This window comes from Gymnodraco acuticeps, unplaced genomic scaffold, assembly GCF_902827175.1.
Source record: "Gymnodraco acuticeps unplaced genomic scaffold, fGymAcu1.1, whole genome shotgun sequence".
Taxonomy (NCBI): domain Eukaryota; kingdom Metazoa; phylum Chordata; class Actinopteri; order Perciformes; family Bathydraconidae; genus Gymnodraco; species Gymnodraco acuticeps.
The window spans coordinates 917590-935488 of record NW_022989949.1 but is presented as its reverse complement, the minus strand read 5'-3'; the positions used below and the strand labels follow the sequence as shown (position 1 = coordinate 935488).

General features: G+C 42.5%; 1 protein-coding gene across 3 annotated transcripts in view; it reads left to right on the top strand.

Annotated features, from left to right (window-relative positions):
* The window catches only part of nrxn2b (neurexin 2b), a 637678-nt gene that overhangs the window by 614858 nt on the left and 4921 nt on the right, over window positions 1-17899 (top strand). For all 3 annotated transcript variants that reach the window (XM_034210531.1, XM_034210529.1, XM_034210530.1), the window contains 2 exons: window positions 6122-6444; window positions 10701-10779. In XM_034210531.1, coding sequence (XP_034066422.1) covers window positions 6122-6444; window positions 10701-10779 — 402 coding nt within the window. The remainder of the gene's footprint in view (window positions 1-6121; window positions 6445-10700; window positions 10780-17899) is intronic.

The window sequence follows — 17899 nt, the reverse complement described above, 5'->3', positions numbered from 1 at the left end:
AGGCAACTGAGAGTAAATCCGTCTCAGTCTGTCGTTCAGCAGCTCCATGTTGAGCTTTGTCTCCCGCTGAGTTCATATCTTGCTCTCATTTAATCTCTCTGCACTATTATGGCTATATTTTAGGGAAGTAGGGGGGTAATTGTATCCATTTTTAACATGCTTGCTCATGAGTAAAAAAGTGTCTGCAAGAAAGCGGCTCTGTTATTTCATGGTCCCCTACCATGAAATAACCTCAAAAGAGAGCAATCACAGCGGCAGTGAATACAAGAGAAGATTTCCCCTAGCTAACCACCGTGCGATCTCTCTGTGCTTCTCTGCCTCGACAGTATCACCTTGTTAAGATCAGATGTACAGATATAGTATAGAGATAGAGCCACATCTGATTTTCCAATCTACTGTCTCCGGCGTCCTGCAGTCTTACCACCACATCTCAGCAGCCTCCCCTTCCTTTAAAGACCTCAGGGCTCCACGTTGCCTCCAAAAGCTTTCAGTCTAGCTTCATGCCGCATTTGGCCCCTCATCTCCATTGTCAAACACAATTAATTCATAGTGTTCTGCCCAAACCAGCCTGACTTCCGAGGAGTGAGAAAGCCAAACGCTCTTAATTACCAAAGAGAGCCTTGTGCCGAGGAGATAACTTTGGAACACTTTGTAATCGACTTTGTCAGCATCCCACCCCACCCCCATTGCGTGTGACTCTCTCCCTCCCTATTCCTTTTATTTCTGTAGAAAAAAGAAAATGGAAATAGTTTAGTTGATACTAGAAATTCTGCATGCACCCAAAAAGACTGCGTGCAGACGGTCCAACTTTGTGTTCTGCACATCACAAAGCCGAGTATTGACTGAGGTGAATTCTGGGCCATCCCTCCCACCCTGCAACTCAGCTAAGAGAAAACATTTCAGATTGAAGCTCCTCACAACCATATGGCATCCCTCCTCTCTGAGAGATAACAGGAGTAGAAGGAGGATGAGAGCGGTGTAATGATGACGGTGGAGGGAGAGAGATACCGCTCTCTCCAGCTGCAGTCCCTTTCATATCCCCTCCACCGGGGATAGGATGGTTGCACTTAGATCATCCTCCCCCTCTCCCCTCCAATCTCCCTCAACCTGCCTCTGACAATCACTTCCTCCAGGTTAGCTTCTCACAGCCAGGGACAAGAGCTTAGCCTGGAGAGAGTGCCGTATCAAGCCTCCGTCCTATCCTGTCCTCTACACCGACAGTCTGGGCGTCACAGCAGGCACACAGCCATTATTCCAGAGCCTCTTGACAAGCAATCTGTGCATTAGCAAGCAGAGCATGGCCGAGCCCAGCCCACTCTCCGGCTTGGCAAAGCTTAGCTAGTAATTACTGACCACAACTCATCTGAGACAAGCCCCTTCTCAAAAAAGAGTGTGCACCCGGAAACTTGCCATACCTGCTTACCTGGACAATTTACTTTTGACCCAACAAATTATTTCTAACTGACATCAGACAAGTGTGATGCAACCTGTACCCAACAGATAAACCCTTAAAACTCTGTGGCCTTTCATGTATCAAATCCTCAGCACACAGGAAGTGATGGCTTTGACATGAAACTCAAACGTATTTTCTAAAGCCAAATCTCAGTCAAACCAGACACACTGAAATTGGAGAATATTTACCTCCCGTCTTTTTCGTCTTGTTTTGGGACAGTTCTGTCTCCAAGGACAACGTTGCACTTATCAAAGGAAATGCTTACATCTTAAATTGACTTTGTAATTACAACATTATTTATGGTAGAAAACAGATACATAGTCCTCTAAAACCATCTGCTACAAAGAGACACTTTTTTCAGTAATAAAGATAACTGTCATTTACATTCTGTACTTTACTCTACATTTGCGTCGTCCCTGGTCAAAGAACAGAGATACAGGAAGCTATCGTCTCGTATTCACAGAGTATTTAACCACGCAATAATCTGCACCTAAAAGAGGGTAATCAGACTGGAGGTGACTTAGCAGGCATTCCATATCCTCTAAATGGAAGGCACTTTTCCTCAATGTTATTTCTTTCAACCGACTCACTATTCTTCCTCCTACTTCTTTCTTACCATCTCATTCAAACTAGCTGCACCTTCACCAGCTTTGATAACACTTTAAAGATCAATCATTATAAAACATATCATATATATTATTCTGAAATGGAGCAATCTGCACGATGACTACTTCTTTTTTTTATCAATATGTTTATTGATTTTCAGCTTACAAACATCACATACATAGGACGAAGACATAGAGCCAAAAGCAATACATATATACACAGGACAACTACTTTACTTTACATTAAAGAAAAAATAACAACACTAAATTAAATTGGTACATACCACAAGGGCACTCTAATACATCGGCAACCATCCAGTTTTCCAGCAATAGGACCGTATTTCTACAGAGGATATCACAGTCATTTACATTTTACCATATTATAGCATATTATAGCATTATCGCATTATCCTGCCCCAGGTTCGTTCAGAAATTGAGATAGGTCGTTGTTCTTGGTATACTCTATAAAACGTCCCCAGACCTTCTGGAACAGTTCTTGTTTGTCTTTGAGAATGTAAGTGATTTTTTCTAAAGGCAGACATAAAGAAAGTTCCCTAAACCACTGTGCAATACTAGGTCTGCCCAACTTTTTCCATGTTAAGGCAATCACTCTTTTTGCTTGTAATAAACACATATCTATAAAAACTTGTTTATAACGTTGTATGTTATGTCCATCCGGATATAGGCCAAGTAGGAACATTTTTGGTTCCATCTTTAAGCTGATCGCTAAAATATTCTGTACTGTTACCCTAACCTCTTCCCAGAATTCCTTTATTCTTGGACATAACCATAGACAATGGAACAGTGTGCCTTTTCCTTCCCCACGATGACTACTTCTACTTTCACTCAAGTTCAAGATCTGGTACTTTGCCCACCTCTGTGCCAACCTTTCTTATCCCAAATCAAACAGCAATAAGTGAGTAGCTCACAGCCAGAATACGGTGTTTTCTAGAAAAACATTGAACAAGCGGCAGCACCTCTGAAGCACGATTTTGAGTCATGAAGGCTTCATATGACTTCAAGTGCGATACATGTTTGACTGCTAAGTCCTCCTAAGGCGTCTTCTCCACTTCTTTATCTCGCTTTACTCTGTTTCCAGCATGTTTCTATGCATACCCCTTAGGGATGTGCAGAATTAAAAGGAACTAGCTTCTCATAAATTAATGTCATAGATAAATGAATGTCATAGATAGATATAGATAGATAGATAGATAGATAGATAGATAGATAGATAGATAGATAGATAGATAGATGCTTTCTACAACACACACATCCAGTAAGCCACGCAAACACAAACAAAGGCGTATGTAAATAAATGTTGGGCGAATACACACTATTTGAAAAGGCCAACTATCACACAAATAAAGGTCATTTCCCTGACATATTTCATAAGTCATTACATACAGGCCTCTCATACAGCCTCTCCTCGCTGCCGAGCCACATCCAGCTCCGTCATATTAAGCGCAGTGATTGCTTGTCATGCAGAGGCTTCGTCTTCTCCCCTCCCCCCCTGCACCCCACCCAGCTCCAGCCTGCCGCCCAAATTGGCTCTAAAACCACATGCCACTTTTGATTTAACCTGGCAGACCCCGAAACAATAACTTCATCAGGCCCTGTTAGTCTCATCCTGACCAGACAGCTCCAAAAACAAACACTGATTTCCCTTCATCTGGTCAGAGGGCACCTTTCGTCTTTACTCGCTCTGTCTCTGATGGGATGAACGCACACATGGCTGTCACAGAGCTCGCCGTCCCTGCTCGTTAACGAAGAAGGACATCTTCACTTGCTGTATTTGCAACACATAATTATATCGCTCATCCGACGGATTCTTGGACATTTACATGTGCAACAACTTTCGAGGTATAACTAATCCCACCTTCTCTGCATCAAAACCATAAGCCGCTTGTCAGTATTGCTTAAGTATGGCCGTGTTGCTGTCTCGGAATGTAGCTGTGACTCCAGAACACTTAACTCTTCAGGAGAAAACTGTCTGAAGTGATCATCTGACTTGGAGTCGCTGCTCCCATGCAGGCAGAGTTTGGCTTTCTGAAAGGATCTTTAGCTGTTTGCTAAACCAAGAGGACATTCAGTAATACGGATGATGATGTGTCCTCAACGTCTCTGCGTTCCATGACCCTTCACTGGAGAGCAAGGTCCGACTGGGGCTGCTTGAAATGGGAGACCCTCTGGGCTGATGAGAGGGCGTGCATATATGAGTCCTCTTGTCAAGGACGCTGGAAGAATGATAAACGGGGCAGTAAGGTGGAGTGAGACTGTTGAAGTGTTTTTTAAGGTGTGTAGGCAAATGTATTTTTTCCCCTGTATTTTCCTTGCTGATGTCCACAATTCGACAATCTGTCCCCTACATCCATACCCATTCCTTTTTCTCTTTATAACCTCTCACACCAAACATGCTTACTGATGAGATAATAGAGTGAGACTCAGCCAGTATGTCAACAGTGCATATGTCAGACTTTCAGTCTCATCATTATGAAGTGACGGGCCTAATGATCTGATAATGGGCTGACACGTGTAATGGCCCATCTCAGTGGAATCGATGCATCTTTCCAGCACTAAAGCAGAAAAGTCCCAGAAACACATATGCCCACACACACATAAATGTGCATCATTGGACATTAATCGTCTGATAGTACCGCCCACCTGGGTGTTACACACGTCACGACGAGGGCACTCATATAGACTTATAGTAAATCATAATTACAATGATGAAGGACCCTTTCAGCCGTCTTAATTGAAAACAAATGGGACCCAGGCCTGTCCCTAGTGTCTCCATGCTGATGAGTAGAAAGCTTTCCTCACAGGTTTGCAATCCCACAGGGAAGACAATAGAAGTATTTCAAAGATATCCAGAGGATTCATTCGTCACCATTATACACAATTACAAACATGGAGGATGTACACACTTAGTAGCTGTAGTATTTTATACTTGTGTAAAAGCAGCAAATCTGCATTCATGCACACACTCCCATCAGGTCAGAGGGTCTCATTTCAGAGGTTTGTACCATCTCCAGAGTCTCTACTTTGTACTCAGATGCACACATTAGTGTAGTATCCCTTTCACAAACAACACACTCCCTCTTCCCTTACACCAATTGATTTATCCATAAAAGCTCTTTGGCTTCTCCCGTCCTTCTTCTCTAAGTAATTACCTCATCCCTCCCAACAGTAACAGTACTCCCCTCCCTCAACTCTCCATCTTCCCTCATATCCACATGAACCACAACAGGGGTCAAAGCTAGCATCATCCCAAGTGGCATGGTGGGATGTCCCCAAGGAGAGCTGGGATGCAAATAGGGTGGGGAAAAAGTATAAATAAAACCATCAGCTGAAGGAAATACAGGAAGAAAAACGACATCTGTCAGACCGCCCCCACTCCAACCCTTCACCAAAAGTCCTGGTAACACATTAGTATTGGACCCTGGTTAAATGAGCGACCCTATCCTCCCTTCATCCATCTATCCATCCAGAGGAATGGTAATGACCACGGAGAGGCAGAGCCCCTGCTGAATTAAACATTTCCTTCCAATGAGGATCTGATTTTACCCCTTTGGATGCCGGAGCAAGGCAAAAAAAATTCTGCTGACAGAGGTACTTTATCATCGTGCAGCTCAGGTGCATTGGAGGTCAATGACACAGACCCAGCATTGTTCTAATATATTCCATCTCAGGGCAAATTAGATGCATTTCGCTGTGAATCCTCAGTTTCAGGGTCAAGCCGCAACTGCCCCCGCAATTTATTTGACTGCCAGATTCAGGCCGCCTTTTCTGAGGAAGCGGCACGTGCCTAGCCCCATAATGTCTGCAAAACCAGGGTCCAATCTCCCTAAAGTGTTACCCAGGAAATCCCATGTGATTTAAACTATCTCCCCCGTTCATCTTTCTGTACCTGTGAATTACTTTCTGTTTTTTGTGCAAGCTAACCCAGGGAACATGACTGATTTATACTCTTTGCTCTTTCTCTCCCTCTTTCCATGGTTTCTCTTCTTCCCTTACCCCTTCTTCCTCTTTCTTCTTCATTTCTTCCTTATGTCTCATATATCAGGTCGCCAGTTGACCATCTTCAACAGCCAGGCGTTCATCAAAATAGGTGGTGGAGAGAAGGGGCGCCACTTCCAGGGTCAGATCTCTGGCTTGTATTATAACGGCCTGCAGGTGCTCAAACTGGCAGCCGAGGGCGACCCCAACGTCCAGAGCCAGGGCAACCTGCGGCTGGTGGGGGACGTGCCCTCGGTGCTCACCACTGACACCACCTCCACCACCCCGCTGGCTGATATGTCCACCACAATCATGGAGACCACCACCACCATGGCCACAACCACCACCCGCAAACAGCGCTCGCCCACCATGAGGGACAGTGTCACACAGGTGAGCAGTGAAGAGTGTATGATCGACGCTTGTGTACACGACTCATTCCATCCCGCTAAATAGATCATAGCTAAAAGCTGGCGTTTGAGTCACTGAGCCAGTGCAGTATCTTTGAATTGACTTACTAAAGTTCCAAAAGTGCCAAAAACAATATATGCAAGATTTAACAGCTTTTGGAGGACTAGATGCACATTTCAAATAATTGTTTACGTCCACTTCCAGGGCAACAGTCTCATTTTCAGTGCAGTGTTTTTAGCCCTCAGATTGCCCTCACCCTGAGGGGGAGTCACAACAGCTTTGTGTGCGGTCCTATTAGCCCAATCAACACTGCAATTTTGATTTGCTATTAGAAGATACAGCTGACTAATCCCCAGACATGTTAGGCTGCTGGAAATAACAGAACACCCAGGCAGAGCAACAAAGCCTGGAGGAGTGGACAACGTAATGAAAAGGAAAGCATGCAGCAGTAACAGCACAACAACTCAGGCTACCATAAGCTTATATGTATGACTCTCCCTCACACCCATGTGAAAGACTATGATTTATAGGCTGATGATTATCCCCATGTGTTGACGTTACCGTCATGCTACCTAACAATTAGCAAACATTAGGGAAGTGCTGTTGCCACACACTGGAAAACAGAAGAAGCAGGTCATCCAGACCTCCTCTCATAAAAACACATAATAACAGGCTCCATATGCTCCAAGGGAAGAATATGTTCTAGTTCCTGGCCAGTATCATTAGCTCTTAAGCTGTGTGCTGTGCAGAAAACACCTTGCTGCGAGTAATTATTGGTAGAAGTGCAAGCTTTTGCCCCATGTCTACGACAGTATCTACATTATGTCAGCTATTTCTGTACTGTAACAGCTTAAAGGCGTCATTTCATACTGTCAACTTCAACTGTCCAGCAGACTTTTATGATGTTGCAGGAAACCAAAAAGATGAGGTCCCAATTAGCAGCACTATATGTCTCCCATTCAGTTGTGTTCATTAGCGCTGCTTCATGTATACCGAGGCTCATCTATGAACAGTCTGAAAGCCACTCGTGTCGTCCATGACTTCCTCCATCAGCTGATTCTAGATATATTTCGACTAGCTCACTTTTTGTCCCTTTATCATCGTCTCAAACCTTTGCAGAATCCATCCTTTGAAAGTGCTATCCGTCTCATTTTTAATGAACACAGCTCCGCCAATTAAATTCAAGGTGAGGCTGTTGATGGCACGAGAGCTCAATCCATGCCACTTTGTATTGCAAACACACAGTTCAAAGAAAATTGGAATGTTGGTGTTGCATTAACGCCTGCTCCTGCTTATTTCTTGTTGCTCATTTTCCTTTGCATTTGGAGGAAAGTCACTTAATGAAGCCTCATCAAAGCAGCGCTCTGATTGCGGCTGACAGAAACTATGAAAGTGTTCCTGTTCAGCCAAGCATATTCTCAGTGGTGGCTGAGCCTGCCATGTCATTACGAGCAAGTGAGCTTTGGGGGATTTAAAGATGGGTCAAAGCTCCTTTAAAGACAACACTTGCATGTGGTCAGTCGGCATGACTTATTTAGATGAATGGTATGTGGTTTATTATTTCTGCATTTTCTTTCTAAACATGAGATCAATGGAACCTGACCCAAGATGTCACATGTAACCATCCCCTCAGTTCATTATCATATCTCTGGCCTCCAGACTTCTTGGCGGAAGTATTCTTCCTTGTTCCATATCATGAGCTTTTATAGCAGGGGTCTGCGATTGGAAATTGACGGCCCTGTTTGATAAGTTATCAGGCAGTATTTTAGTGCAGCAAAGGACTCTGAGCGCTGTCTTCTTCTGTTTTTACAAGCCTTAATGTGTGCTGCATTTGCTGACTGACGTTCATGCTGGGTCATAAAGAAGCAGACTCCCACCTTTAAAGTGCCTTTTATTGCTAAGAATCTATTTTCACCTAGTGTAGACATATTGTAACAGTTCTTACTTTATTATTGTTATGTACCCAGTGAAATGTAGTTTATTGTCACAATGGCCTAGAATTGCTTTAAAGATATGTGCTTGAGAATGAATATCACCAATGAGTCACTCATCCACATGCTGTAATGATCCAAGATATTTTGCCCTGCGCACAAAAACATTATTGAGGCGTCGAGTTGGCTGACGCAGATCATTCAGACGGTCCCAGTGTGACTGAATAATGTTTATTCTGGAATTTGTTGTTATTTGGGAGGCGGTCCTGAAGGCCTGGCAAGCTCCTCTGCTCCCCCTCGACAGACAGAAAATGAAAGGGGAAATAATAAATGTTCCTAAAACTGTTATGTCAGATTAAGCAAAACATCATGAAAGGTTTGGGATTTAATTCATTTCTAATTTCTCTTCAAATGTGTGCAGTGGAAACAGTGGGAAAGCGTGTTGAGCTTCACTTAAAAACAGCATGGTGGCTGTAGTGTGATCATAGGCAATTGACAACTTTTACAGATGACGTTTTTTGCATTTATTAGTGCATCTGAAGAAAGACAGGAAGAGAGTGGAGGCAGATGTGTCAGTCTTAAATACTGCAAAGAATAGAAAATCAGTAACCATGCTTGTTTACCTTCAACATATACAATAAATAAGAGGAGTGGATACATCTGTGATAGTTATTTTAATTGTGTATCATCCTTTTTTGATCTGAAACAATTTAAAGAAATATTGAACATAGTGCAGGATAACTTTAGGGTCTACAACTATAAGAGAAAGGAATTTAAACCATGATTTTAACATATAGATTGCAGCTGTATACTGACAGTCAGTGCTGTGCTATAAAGACATACGTATATGTCTTTAGAGTATACTCAGTCCTTGGGCATTTCATAATCTATCCTAAAGAGCCTGTGGTGTTATTTTGTGCTAGAGCAAACATGGTAATAGCATTTTAAATACTGCGATTCGGCAAAGCTAACAACTATGGAGCTCTAATGAATATCCCCAGCTCCCGCCAAGCCACAGCGGAGACAGGCCAGGGTGGCGGAAAGCAAGAGAGCGGAAACACACATTTCAATTTCTCCAAAAGCTCTGAGCTACCGGCCGCGCTGCAGCTTTGATCATCGTCGAAAAATGTTCTTTGATGCTTAGAATAAAAGATCTACCTTTTGATGTGTGTGTGTGTGGGGTATAATCCTGCAACCCCTACATACTGTGGGTTTCCATGAAACAGTTGGCAGTCATCTCTTGTCTCGCTCTGACCCAAATGTTGTGTTTGGGTGTTATAAAACTAAGATCACAAGCTCCTGCTCGCTGCTACTGTCTTCAGTCGAGAGCACTCCCAGGTGCTGGAGATCTCTGTGATTGGCTGGATGGATGCAAGGTGTTTGAAGTTGTCTCTTCATGGATTCAACTTGGAAGTGGATAGGAAAAGTTCGGACCAGGTCAAACGGGAGTATTAAGCTCCTCCTCTAGCAGTGCACTGGGCCTTGTGACAATTAGTTATTTTCACTCTGCACGGATGCTGAGGCCGATTCAGCTATTTGACATTCAGTCAGCAAGTAATTGTGTTATTATGGCCTCAAGCACTCTGCCGTACTGATGTCCAGGTCGCTCAATTTAAAGATGTGCACATTTGAATTGATTCATGATGTTCCGTGTTATTTGGAGCGAGGAAAACAGTAGCATTGCATGGATGGAATAGAAATGTGAGTGCATGTTCGACGGAGATGTTCATTTGGCCAATTTGAGAGCCAGGTGATGTAAACAAACACTCACTGTGGTTATGAAATGATTACAGGGCCCCAGGCCCTGGACTAATAACGACAATGTGGCTCTTGAGTCAATTAGGCTGATAAAAGCCCCCGTTTTTTCTATCGTTCACCCAATCTAGAATAACAACCACACAGTGAGGAGGGGGGGGGGGTCAGGGTACAGCCTTGTGAGTCGTGTAGTAGGAAGCTGGGTCCAGATAGACACACATTGATTTGTTGGTCGGTGTTTGGTCAGATGTATTTTCTACATTGACTTCAAATCATACAAAAATAACTAATAGGAAAATCAACTCACCATAGTATTTTCAGTAAATGTCCTACTACTAAAACTGACCAACAATAATCATCATGTCACCTAAGAATTTTTGTTTACCTTCGATCTTCCTTAAGTTGGCCTCTCCTTGATTATCTTTTGTGTCAGTGGAGAGGAGAGCCTCGCTGTGACTTCTACAGAATCCTCTCAGATGTTCTGTGTATCCTCTACTCCTATCAAATGTGTCCTGACTGTATCTGCTCTGCTTTGTGACTCTGTGCTTTCAGAATGCGGATGACCTCTTGGTAGCATCAGCTGAGTGTCCTAGCGATGACGAAGATTTGGAGGAGTGTGAGCCTGGAAATGGTGAGTCAACTCAGGAAGTTCTGCCTTCACAATACTTGCAATCCAAAAACAAAAGAACTCGCCTAGACTACTGCAATCTCCCTTCCTCCACTTTTACGTGACGGCAAACCTCTCTGTATGCAGCTCTGGTTGTCCATGTGTACCCTGAACCCTTCTTTCTTATTGGTTTTTAAAGCAGCAGCCACTTCTCTGCACCGTGGTTCATAAATAGCACCAATCTCCTGCCCACATTTGAACAAGACAGGACAGTTCCAGCGTGGAAACGCAGCTTGTTCAGGCCCGGTGGCTGTCAGTGGGAACAGAGGGTCAGCTAATGTTCTGACACCATGACAGGAGGTGCATGTCAAAGGCCATGCGTGTCACTCCCTGCTCTGTGCTTTCTAGCTCTATTAGGCTGGTCATACTTGAACACTACCAAGAACCACGTACAATAAAATAATGCGCTTCAAAGACTACTTCCTCTACAAAGTTGTCAAAATAAAAATAGGCAGAACTACATTTAAAGCCATTTTATCCTGAAAGATTGTCTCTGACTAGATATCTGTTGAATGGACGGATTTAAATGACGTGTTAATTGAAACAACACTTGCCTCATATTATTAAAACAGTGTGAGTGCACTTGCTCCAGGTGCTGGAGATCTCTGTGATTGGCTGGATGGATGCAAGGTGTTTGAAGTTGTCTCCTCGTGGATTCAACTTGGAAGTGGATAGGAAAAGTTCAGACCAGGTCAAACGGGAGTATTAAGCTCCTCCTCCAGCAGTGCACTGGGTTAGTGGGCAGTGTTAACTTCTTGGAATTCAATTAGTACAACGCTTTTTTTCTCTTGAAAGCCGTTAATAACACCTGGGGCGTTTGCAATCTTTTCAAATGAGTTCATAAATGCGCACTTGCTTTGCATATTATAGATCGCTGTGTAGATTAAGTAGATTAACATATTCTGTAAAATACATGAGCATCTCAAATGAAAAATTGTTTATTATTAGATTCAAAGGAGGAGAGAGGGACTTTGCTTTGAAAATACTTCAGGACACTTTTGGACACATTTAGCATTTCACAAGAGATAACTGAACAATTAGCACATGGCGACAGGATTAGATTAGAACTCTCTGTGGCGTTAATATGATATGATGATGCTAGGAAATAGCATATTAAGTACGCTTCATTTGAACACATTGTCACTCTGCCAAAAGCATATAAGTAGAGACACTTTATACATCGTACCACTTTAGTTCCCCAGACCCATCCTCGGAAGAAATTTCTGCTGAAAAAATAAAAAAGGCTTTTACAAAAACAGAAATGTAAACATCCTTTTTTTTAAATGCCTCAGTAATCTGAGTATGGGTTTGACATGATTAAAGGAAGGCTCCAGTCATTAGATAGTTAATAAAAACTTCAGTATTTAGTGAAACATTATGTTTAAACCATACCCTGAAGAAATCAGCGATATTCCCCAGTAAATAATGATTTTATTGCTCTTTTTTATCAAAACCTGTATATTCCTTCAGGCAGCTGCCATTTTCAGTAGTCACATGATCCGAAAAACTAGGTCGTGACGTCATCTATGCGTTCACTTTGTAAACACACGAACAGCTCATTCGACGAAAACATGGCGGAGTATTTGAGTTCGGACTCGTCAGCCGAGGAAGAAGTTTAGAAAAATAAAGTCCAGGCGGACTTACTTTGAATTATCACTATAGGTATTCATTCCATCCAAATAAAACTTGTAAAAAAAATAAAAACATACTCTGTTATCCTCTTAGGCCCCACGGACCCGGTTCCGGGGCCGAAATCGCGTCATTTGCAGAAAACAACGTCTAAGGAACCTTAATATTTAATAAACTATGAATATTTTATATCCAGATATAAAGGGAAAAAAACTAATTTAACTGATCTTTTTCATTTTTTTCTTCAAAAAAAACACACAATGCTAACAGTGAGCCTCTGAATTAGCCGCGAGCGAAAAATGCTAACCTATTACTGCACCGAAAATCACTCCTAGCTCCCTTATTACTTATCCTAGCTGCACATCCAACACATCGTTTATGATCGTAAAGACACAGAATCTAACGGTGCTCACCTCAACACTGAAAGATACAAACTTGCGACGTTATCAACAAAAACGTACATCAAAACAAGTGGCGCTAGGTACTAACATGCGCTAGGCTAACATGGCTTACCTTCGTCTTTGCCTGGTCTAAACTGGTCTTCAATGGCATTACAACGATAAAAACGATGATGTAGTTAATCCATAGGTTAATATCCAATGTGACTGTGTCCCCTTTGAAATGTTCTGATCTATAAGCAATACAACTGCAATTCCGTTATCTGCTGTCCGCTCTGTGCTCCGTGCGCTCTGGGTCCTGCAATTCCTGCTTCCTTCCGTAGTAAACAATAAGTAAAGTCTGCTGAGTAATGTGCTTACGCTGGCTGGCATTGGCAGTGCACTGCATCCTCATTAAGTAATGGTTGATTAATAAATCCCATTTTATGTTTCATCATACTCTCAGAGTAGTCGTCCGGAAACTTGAAATGTTCGCTGCATACATGCGCCTGTGGATCTTTCAGTTCGTGCCGAACACATTTCGCTAGCCACTGCCTCCGAACATACTTCCTACGCTTACCCGTTGGCAATAGATGGCCGTGGATTGTTCCTATCCGAATTGTGGCAATGTTTCGCGATACAATGAGGCATATTTCAATAGAATTGTGACAGTAACTAGAGTAAACAACATGAACAAAGCACATACGTCAATTTGTCCTCGACACCAAACGCATAGTTCACGTCACTTCCGGTAAAATAAGTCATGTGACTCGTCAAAATGGCGCCGCCCACAGGGTTGATGTTATTTCGGTAATTAATCAGCTTAAAATCACTGATAACCTCATCGGATTAAAAAAAATAAAAAAAAGACTGGCAGAGACTGGTCTGTTTTATCGGATGATAATTATTTAAAAATGCGTGTCATGAGCATTGCCTCCCTTTAAACAACATAAAGGCCAGATTGCCACCAAATCTCTTGAATGTAGACAACCTTGATTCGACAAAAGTGTCAGCAGCACAATGTCTTATAAATAAAAAACACTTCATTTTCCTAGATTTAAGTTTTTTTCAGGAATGGGGATTCTGTGGTTTGAATAGAATATATATGTTGGACTGCAAATGGCAGGAGATTATAACAATTGGTGTGTTTGTGTGAGCAGAACGGCTCTGAACCTGTGCTGAGAACTGGAGAGCAGCATTCTCCCGCGGTTTACTCTGTAGGTGGTGTGGACCGAAATAGAGACTCAATTCCCTTCTTATCAGAAGGAGAAATGAGAGTTTTTCACTGGATGCTCTGCCCAGGCTTAATCTCCCATGGGGAAAAACAACTCTCTCTCAATGCCCACACAAACACACACATACAGTGGCAGACATGCTCCCCTTACCAGACAGACACTTGTCTCTCTCTCTCTGTGGGTGTAAAATGTTCTCTCTCCTGAGAAACAACAAACATTCTCCGTATCACACCTTCCAGATGCCACAAGAGTTCCAGCGTGGCGAGCCAGCCGGGTCGGATAAGCCTCGGTGAAAACTACTTAGAAGGAGAAGAGAATCAACATTGTCCCCTCTCCATCCCAGCTCCACATGCCTGTCGCCATTGTGTGAGAGCACCAATTCCCAGTGTTGTTCATTTCATGACAGAATGCAGCTCCTTTTTATTGAACTGCCTTCAGGAATGAAAAATGTTAAGCCGGAGATTTTCTATTAATCCGAGCAAGATATGATGCTGTGAATTCAGGGATCGATACTCCTTCCTGCAGCACATACAGCTGGTCACCTGCAGAGGTAGCACTGTGCTGTTTCAAAGGGATGCAACTGGTTTTATCACAAGTGCATTCTACTAGGGCATTTTTAGCTGGCTGGTGCCAAATGATGACCCTCAGGCAATGATTTGGATGCAGCCGAGTTTGCTGAGAAGCTCAGAGTGAATGCAGAATAGACAAAAGCACAGGGCACGGAGGAGAGGACCCCGATGAAGAGATGAGAAAGAGCTGGGAGCGCTGACCCTCTTTGAGATCTGTGTCACATTACTTTGCGCTCAAAGCAAAACAGGGACACGGGGGGAGAAAAAGGGGAGCGTGCGAGGGAGAAGGAAGAGGAAGTGAGAGAGGAAACACATTTGAGAGAGGGAACAGAGTGAAATTCTCATCAACGATTCTCGGCTTTGCCAAAAGGCTAATTCAACTTTGACTCTGTTAGGGAGCTTTAATTCCATCACCCAATGAAAGCTTTGCTTTTGGATCCTTCAGTGCTATTAATGAGCCGCTGTGAGAAGAGTGACAAGACCTAGGAAGTGGGCACAAAGATGAAACATGTGCTGGGGAGAAGACACTCAAAAACATATTTGTATATCCGTACGAACACGAGATGAGAAGCCGTCCATAGACACTGATTGTATTCACAGTAATACAGAATTAGAGAAGATATTATACACACGTCTGTCAAACAAGCCCGGCTCATTCAATCTCTTTCATTTTCTCTCCATTCTTCACTCTACCTCAGCACGACCTCACTTCCCTTCTCTCTCGCTCACATACCTCCAAGCTAGTTATCAGTCCTAGGATGTTTTAGCGTTATATCGCTTTTACTCTGACAAGATCACAGCTTTGAGGATCTCCTCAATAATTCATCAGGCGACATGCTATAGAGGCAACCTGCAAATGTTCTTTTTAGGTCGGCGAGTGAACCTATAAGATTGGATGATGGATGAGGGATGACCCAGAGCGCTGAGCCGCTCACCCAAGTTTGGGTGTCAGTTGTTTGTCAGCGTGATGCTTTATTGATCTCCCTCAGCTAGCCATCCAAGTAAACAAGCCCAGGTTTGTCATACAGGTTAGAGACCGGCAATGTAGAGGATCGAAGCAGTGTCCTCTGGATGATCTCTACACAGTACACCATCCCCCCCCTCTGCTGGGCTTAAAGACTTAAAGTGCAGTGACTAGTATATAAACATTCTTCTGATTGGACCAAGTTCTGTAGAAGAACACTTTGCTAAGGCCAGTCAGTGTTAATGGAAGTAAAAAAGACATTGTGTATCCACCTTTGATTCAGATCTGCTTTTCATTTGAATGGGTTCTTCCTTGGTCCATGTTTCACCCTTCTACAAAGTTTAATAAACATTAAGCTCAGAGTTTTTCCAAAATCAATCAAATTAAAGCTAAAACATATCCTCAGCGGCTGCGGTAATAATGCTCTGAAATCGTATGATCACAAGTACAAAGAAGAGAAAAGTAAAATTACAAATGATAAAATATGGGAACAATAACAAATACTAATTATTGAGTTATAATGTATGACAAGTTTATTTGTAGAGCAACAATGAACAACAAGACAATGTAATGTTTCTGACATGATAGAAAAATATCTGCATTCAGTTACAGATCAAATAAATAATCCTTGAATTACATAACTTGAATCAACATTTAATAAACTCAGTATTTATCTAGCATTATATACCATACATAATATATTCACCATTTATATGTATATGTGTTGCCTCCATAGCAATGATTATTCAGACGTCTTGTAACCATTTCACTTCCAAACTAATTATTGGTGAACTTAATCATGATGAGTATTGCTATTGTAAAGTTGTAAAGTATTATTGAAATAACATTTCTTATTGGATGTGACCCCGGAGCAGTGACTGTGGGTGTTAACATTTAAAGATGTCACTCCAAGGAGAAGCTTTCAGTAGAGAAGAGAGCAGATGTAACGTTCATTTGTGAAAAAAGAATGCTGCCAGTTTGAATGATATTTCCTTCAGTGCACAATTAAGAATCTGATGGCATACAACATCATATTTGTTTTTGCAGTAAATGTTGTTGGAATCGGGTATTCTCTGCATGTGTGAGATTATACCACAGTGAGGTTGAGACCCGACTTTGTTTCATAATAAATCCTGTTACCTGAAAGCGACAGCTGTAAATGCAGTATTCGTAAACAGTTTATGGAGTCACATATATGAGGAAAACATGCCCAGATTATATTATACATGTAGCTATTGCTTATTGAAGCAAGCTAGGAAAATATATTATTCTCGGCCACGCGGCTGGATTTCCCATCTGCTGTCCAATCAAAGCTGAATTATAGAATGCTCAAACTCCAAAACAACCTTTTCGCTCTAAATATTTCAAATAGATGTGAGCGGGGCTACGTGAGCGGCGCTACGTGAGCGGCACAGTAACGATGTTTGTCAGGAGAGCCACATCGATGCATCAGGATCCATCTGCCCTGGTCTCCTTCTGAGTGAATGGGTCATACTGGCAGAGTGGCGTGTGGGTAAAGATAAAGAAGACATTTCATCATGTGGGCTAAACGTGGCTCCACTGCCTCAGCTGTTCAAACAATCCAGTCAATCAATCAGCTGAATATCTGTAACAGTGTTAATGAAAGAGGCACCCCCACACTGGAATCATGCTCAATGTATTCCTCAGCCTTCCAAAACATGTCTGATTCAACCAGTGATAGTCGTTATGATGCTAAATTAAATACCTCAATATCTCATGTGAGTTACAATGATATAATATGTTAAAAATCTATCACCTGATTTTCTTCAGTACTGGGAACACGTGCCTGTGGGTATTAACTGAGCAATCTGAGCTGCATACAGAGGGTGCTGTCGTGGAGAAGGAAGAGCCAATTGAAGCTGTTGATTGGTTTACACTAAGGGTGCAGTAGGCTTTGGTCACACAACAGGAAATGAAGCGATGGCTCTCTTGATTACTGCCTATAGTGCTGAGACGGCTCTCTGTGTGCGAGGGCTGAGCTTCATTATGTGTCCAGTAGCCTGTCATATGAGATAATGTCCTCCTGGCTTCGGCTCTAATATACGCAGGGTACAGCAGAGTGATGGGAGCTATTTGTCATAACAATCATTTACTGTTAAACGCTTGTATATAAACGTTTGCCTCCAGAATATCTAAAAAATCTTCAGCTCAGTTCTATGGGTGCATACGAGGGAGACAGAAACACTCGAGTTAAGCAGTGTTTCTGATTCTGCCACGATTGCAAGAAGTTAACAATAACAAGTACATCCGTTTGCAGTGTCAGCCGCACACTGCAAGTGGGGCACAGTG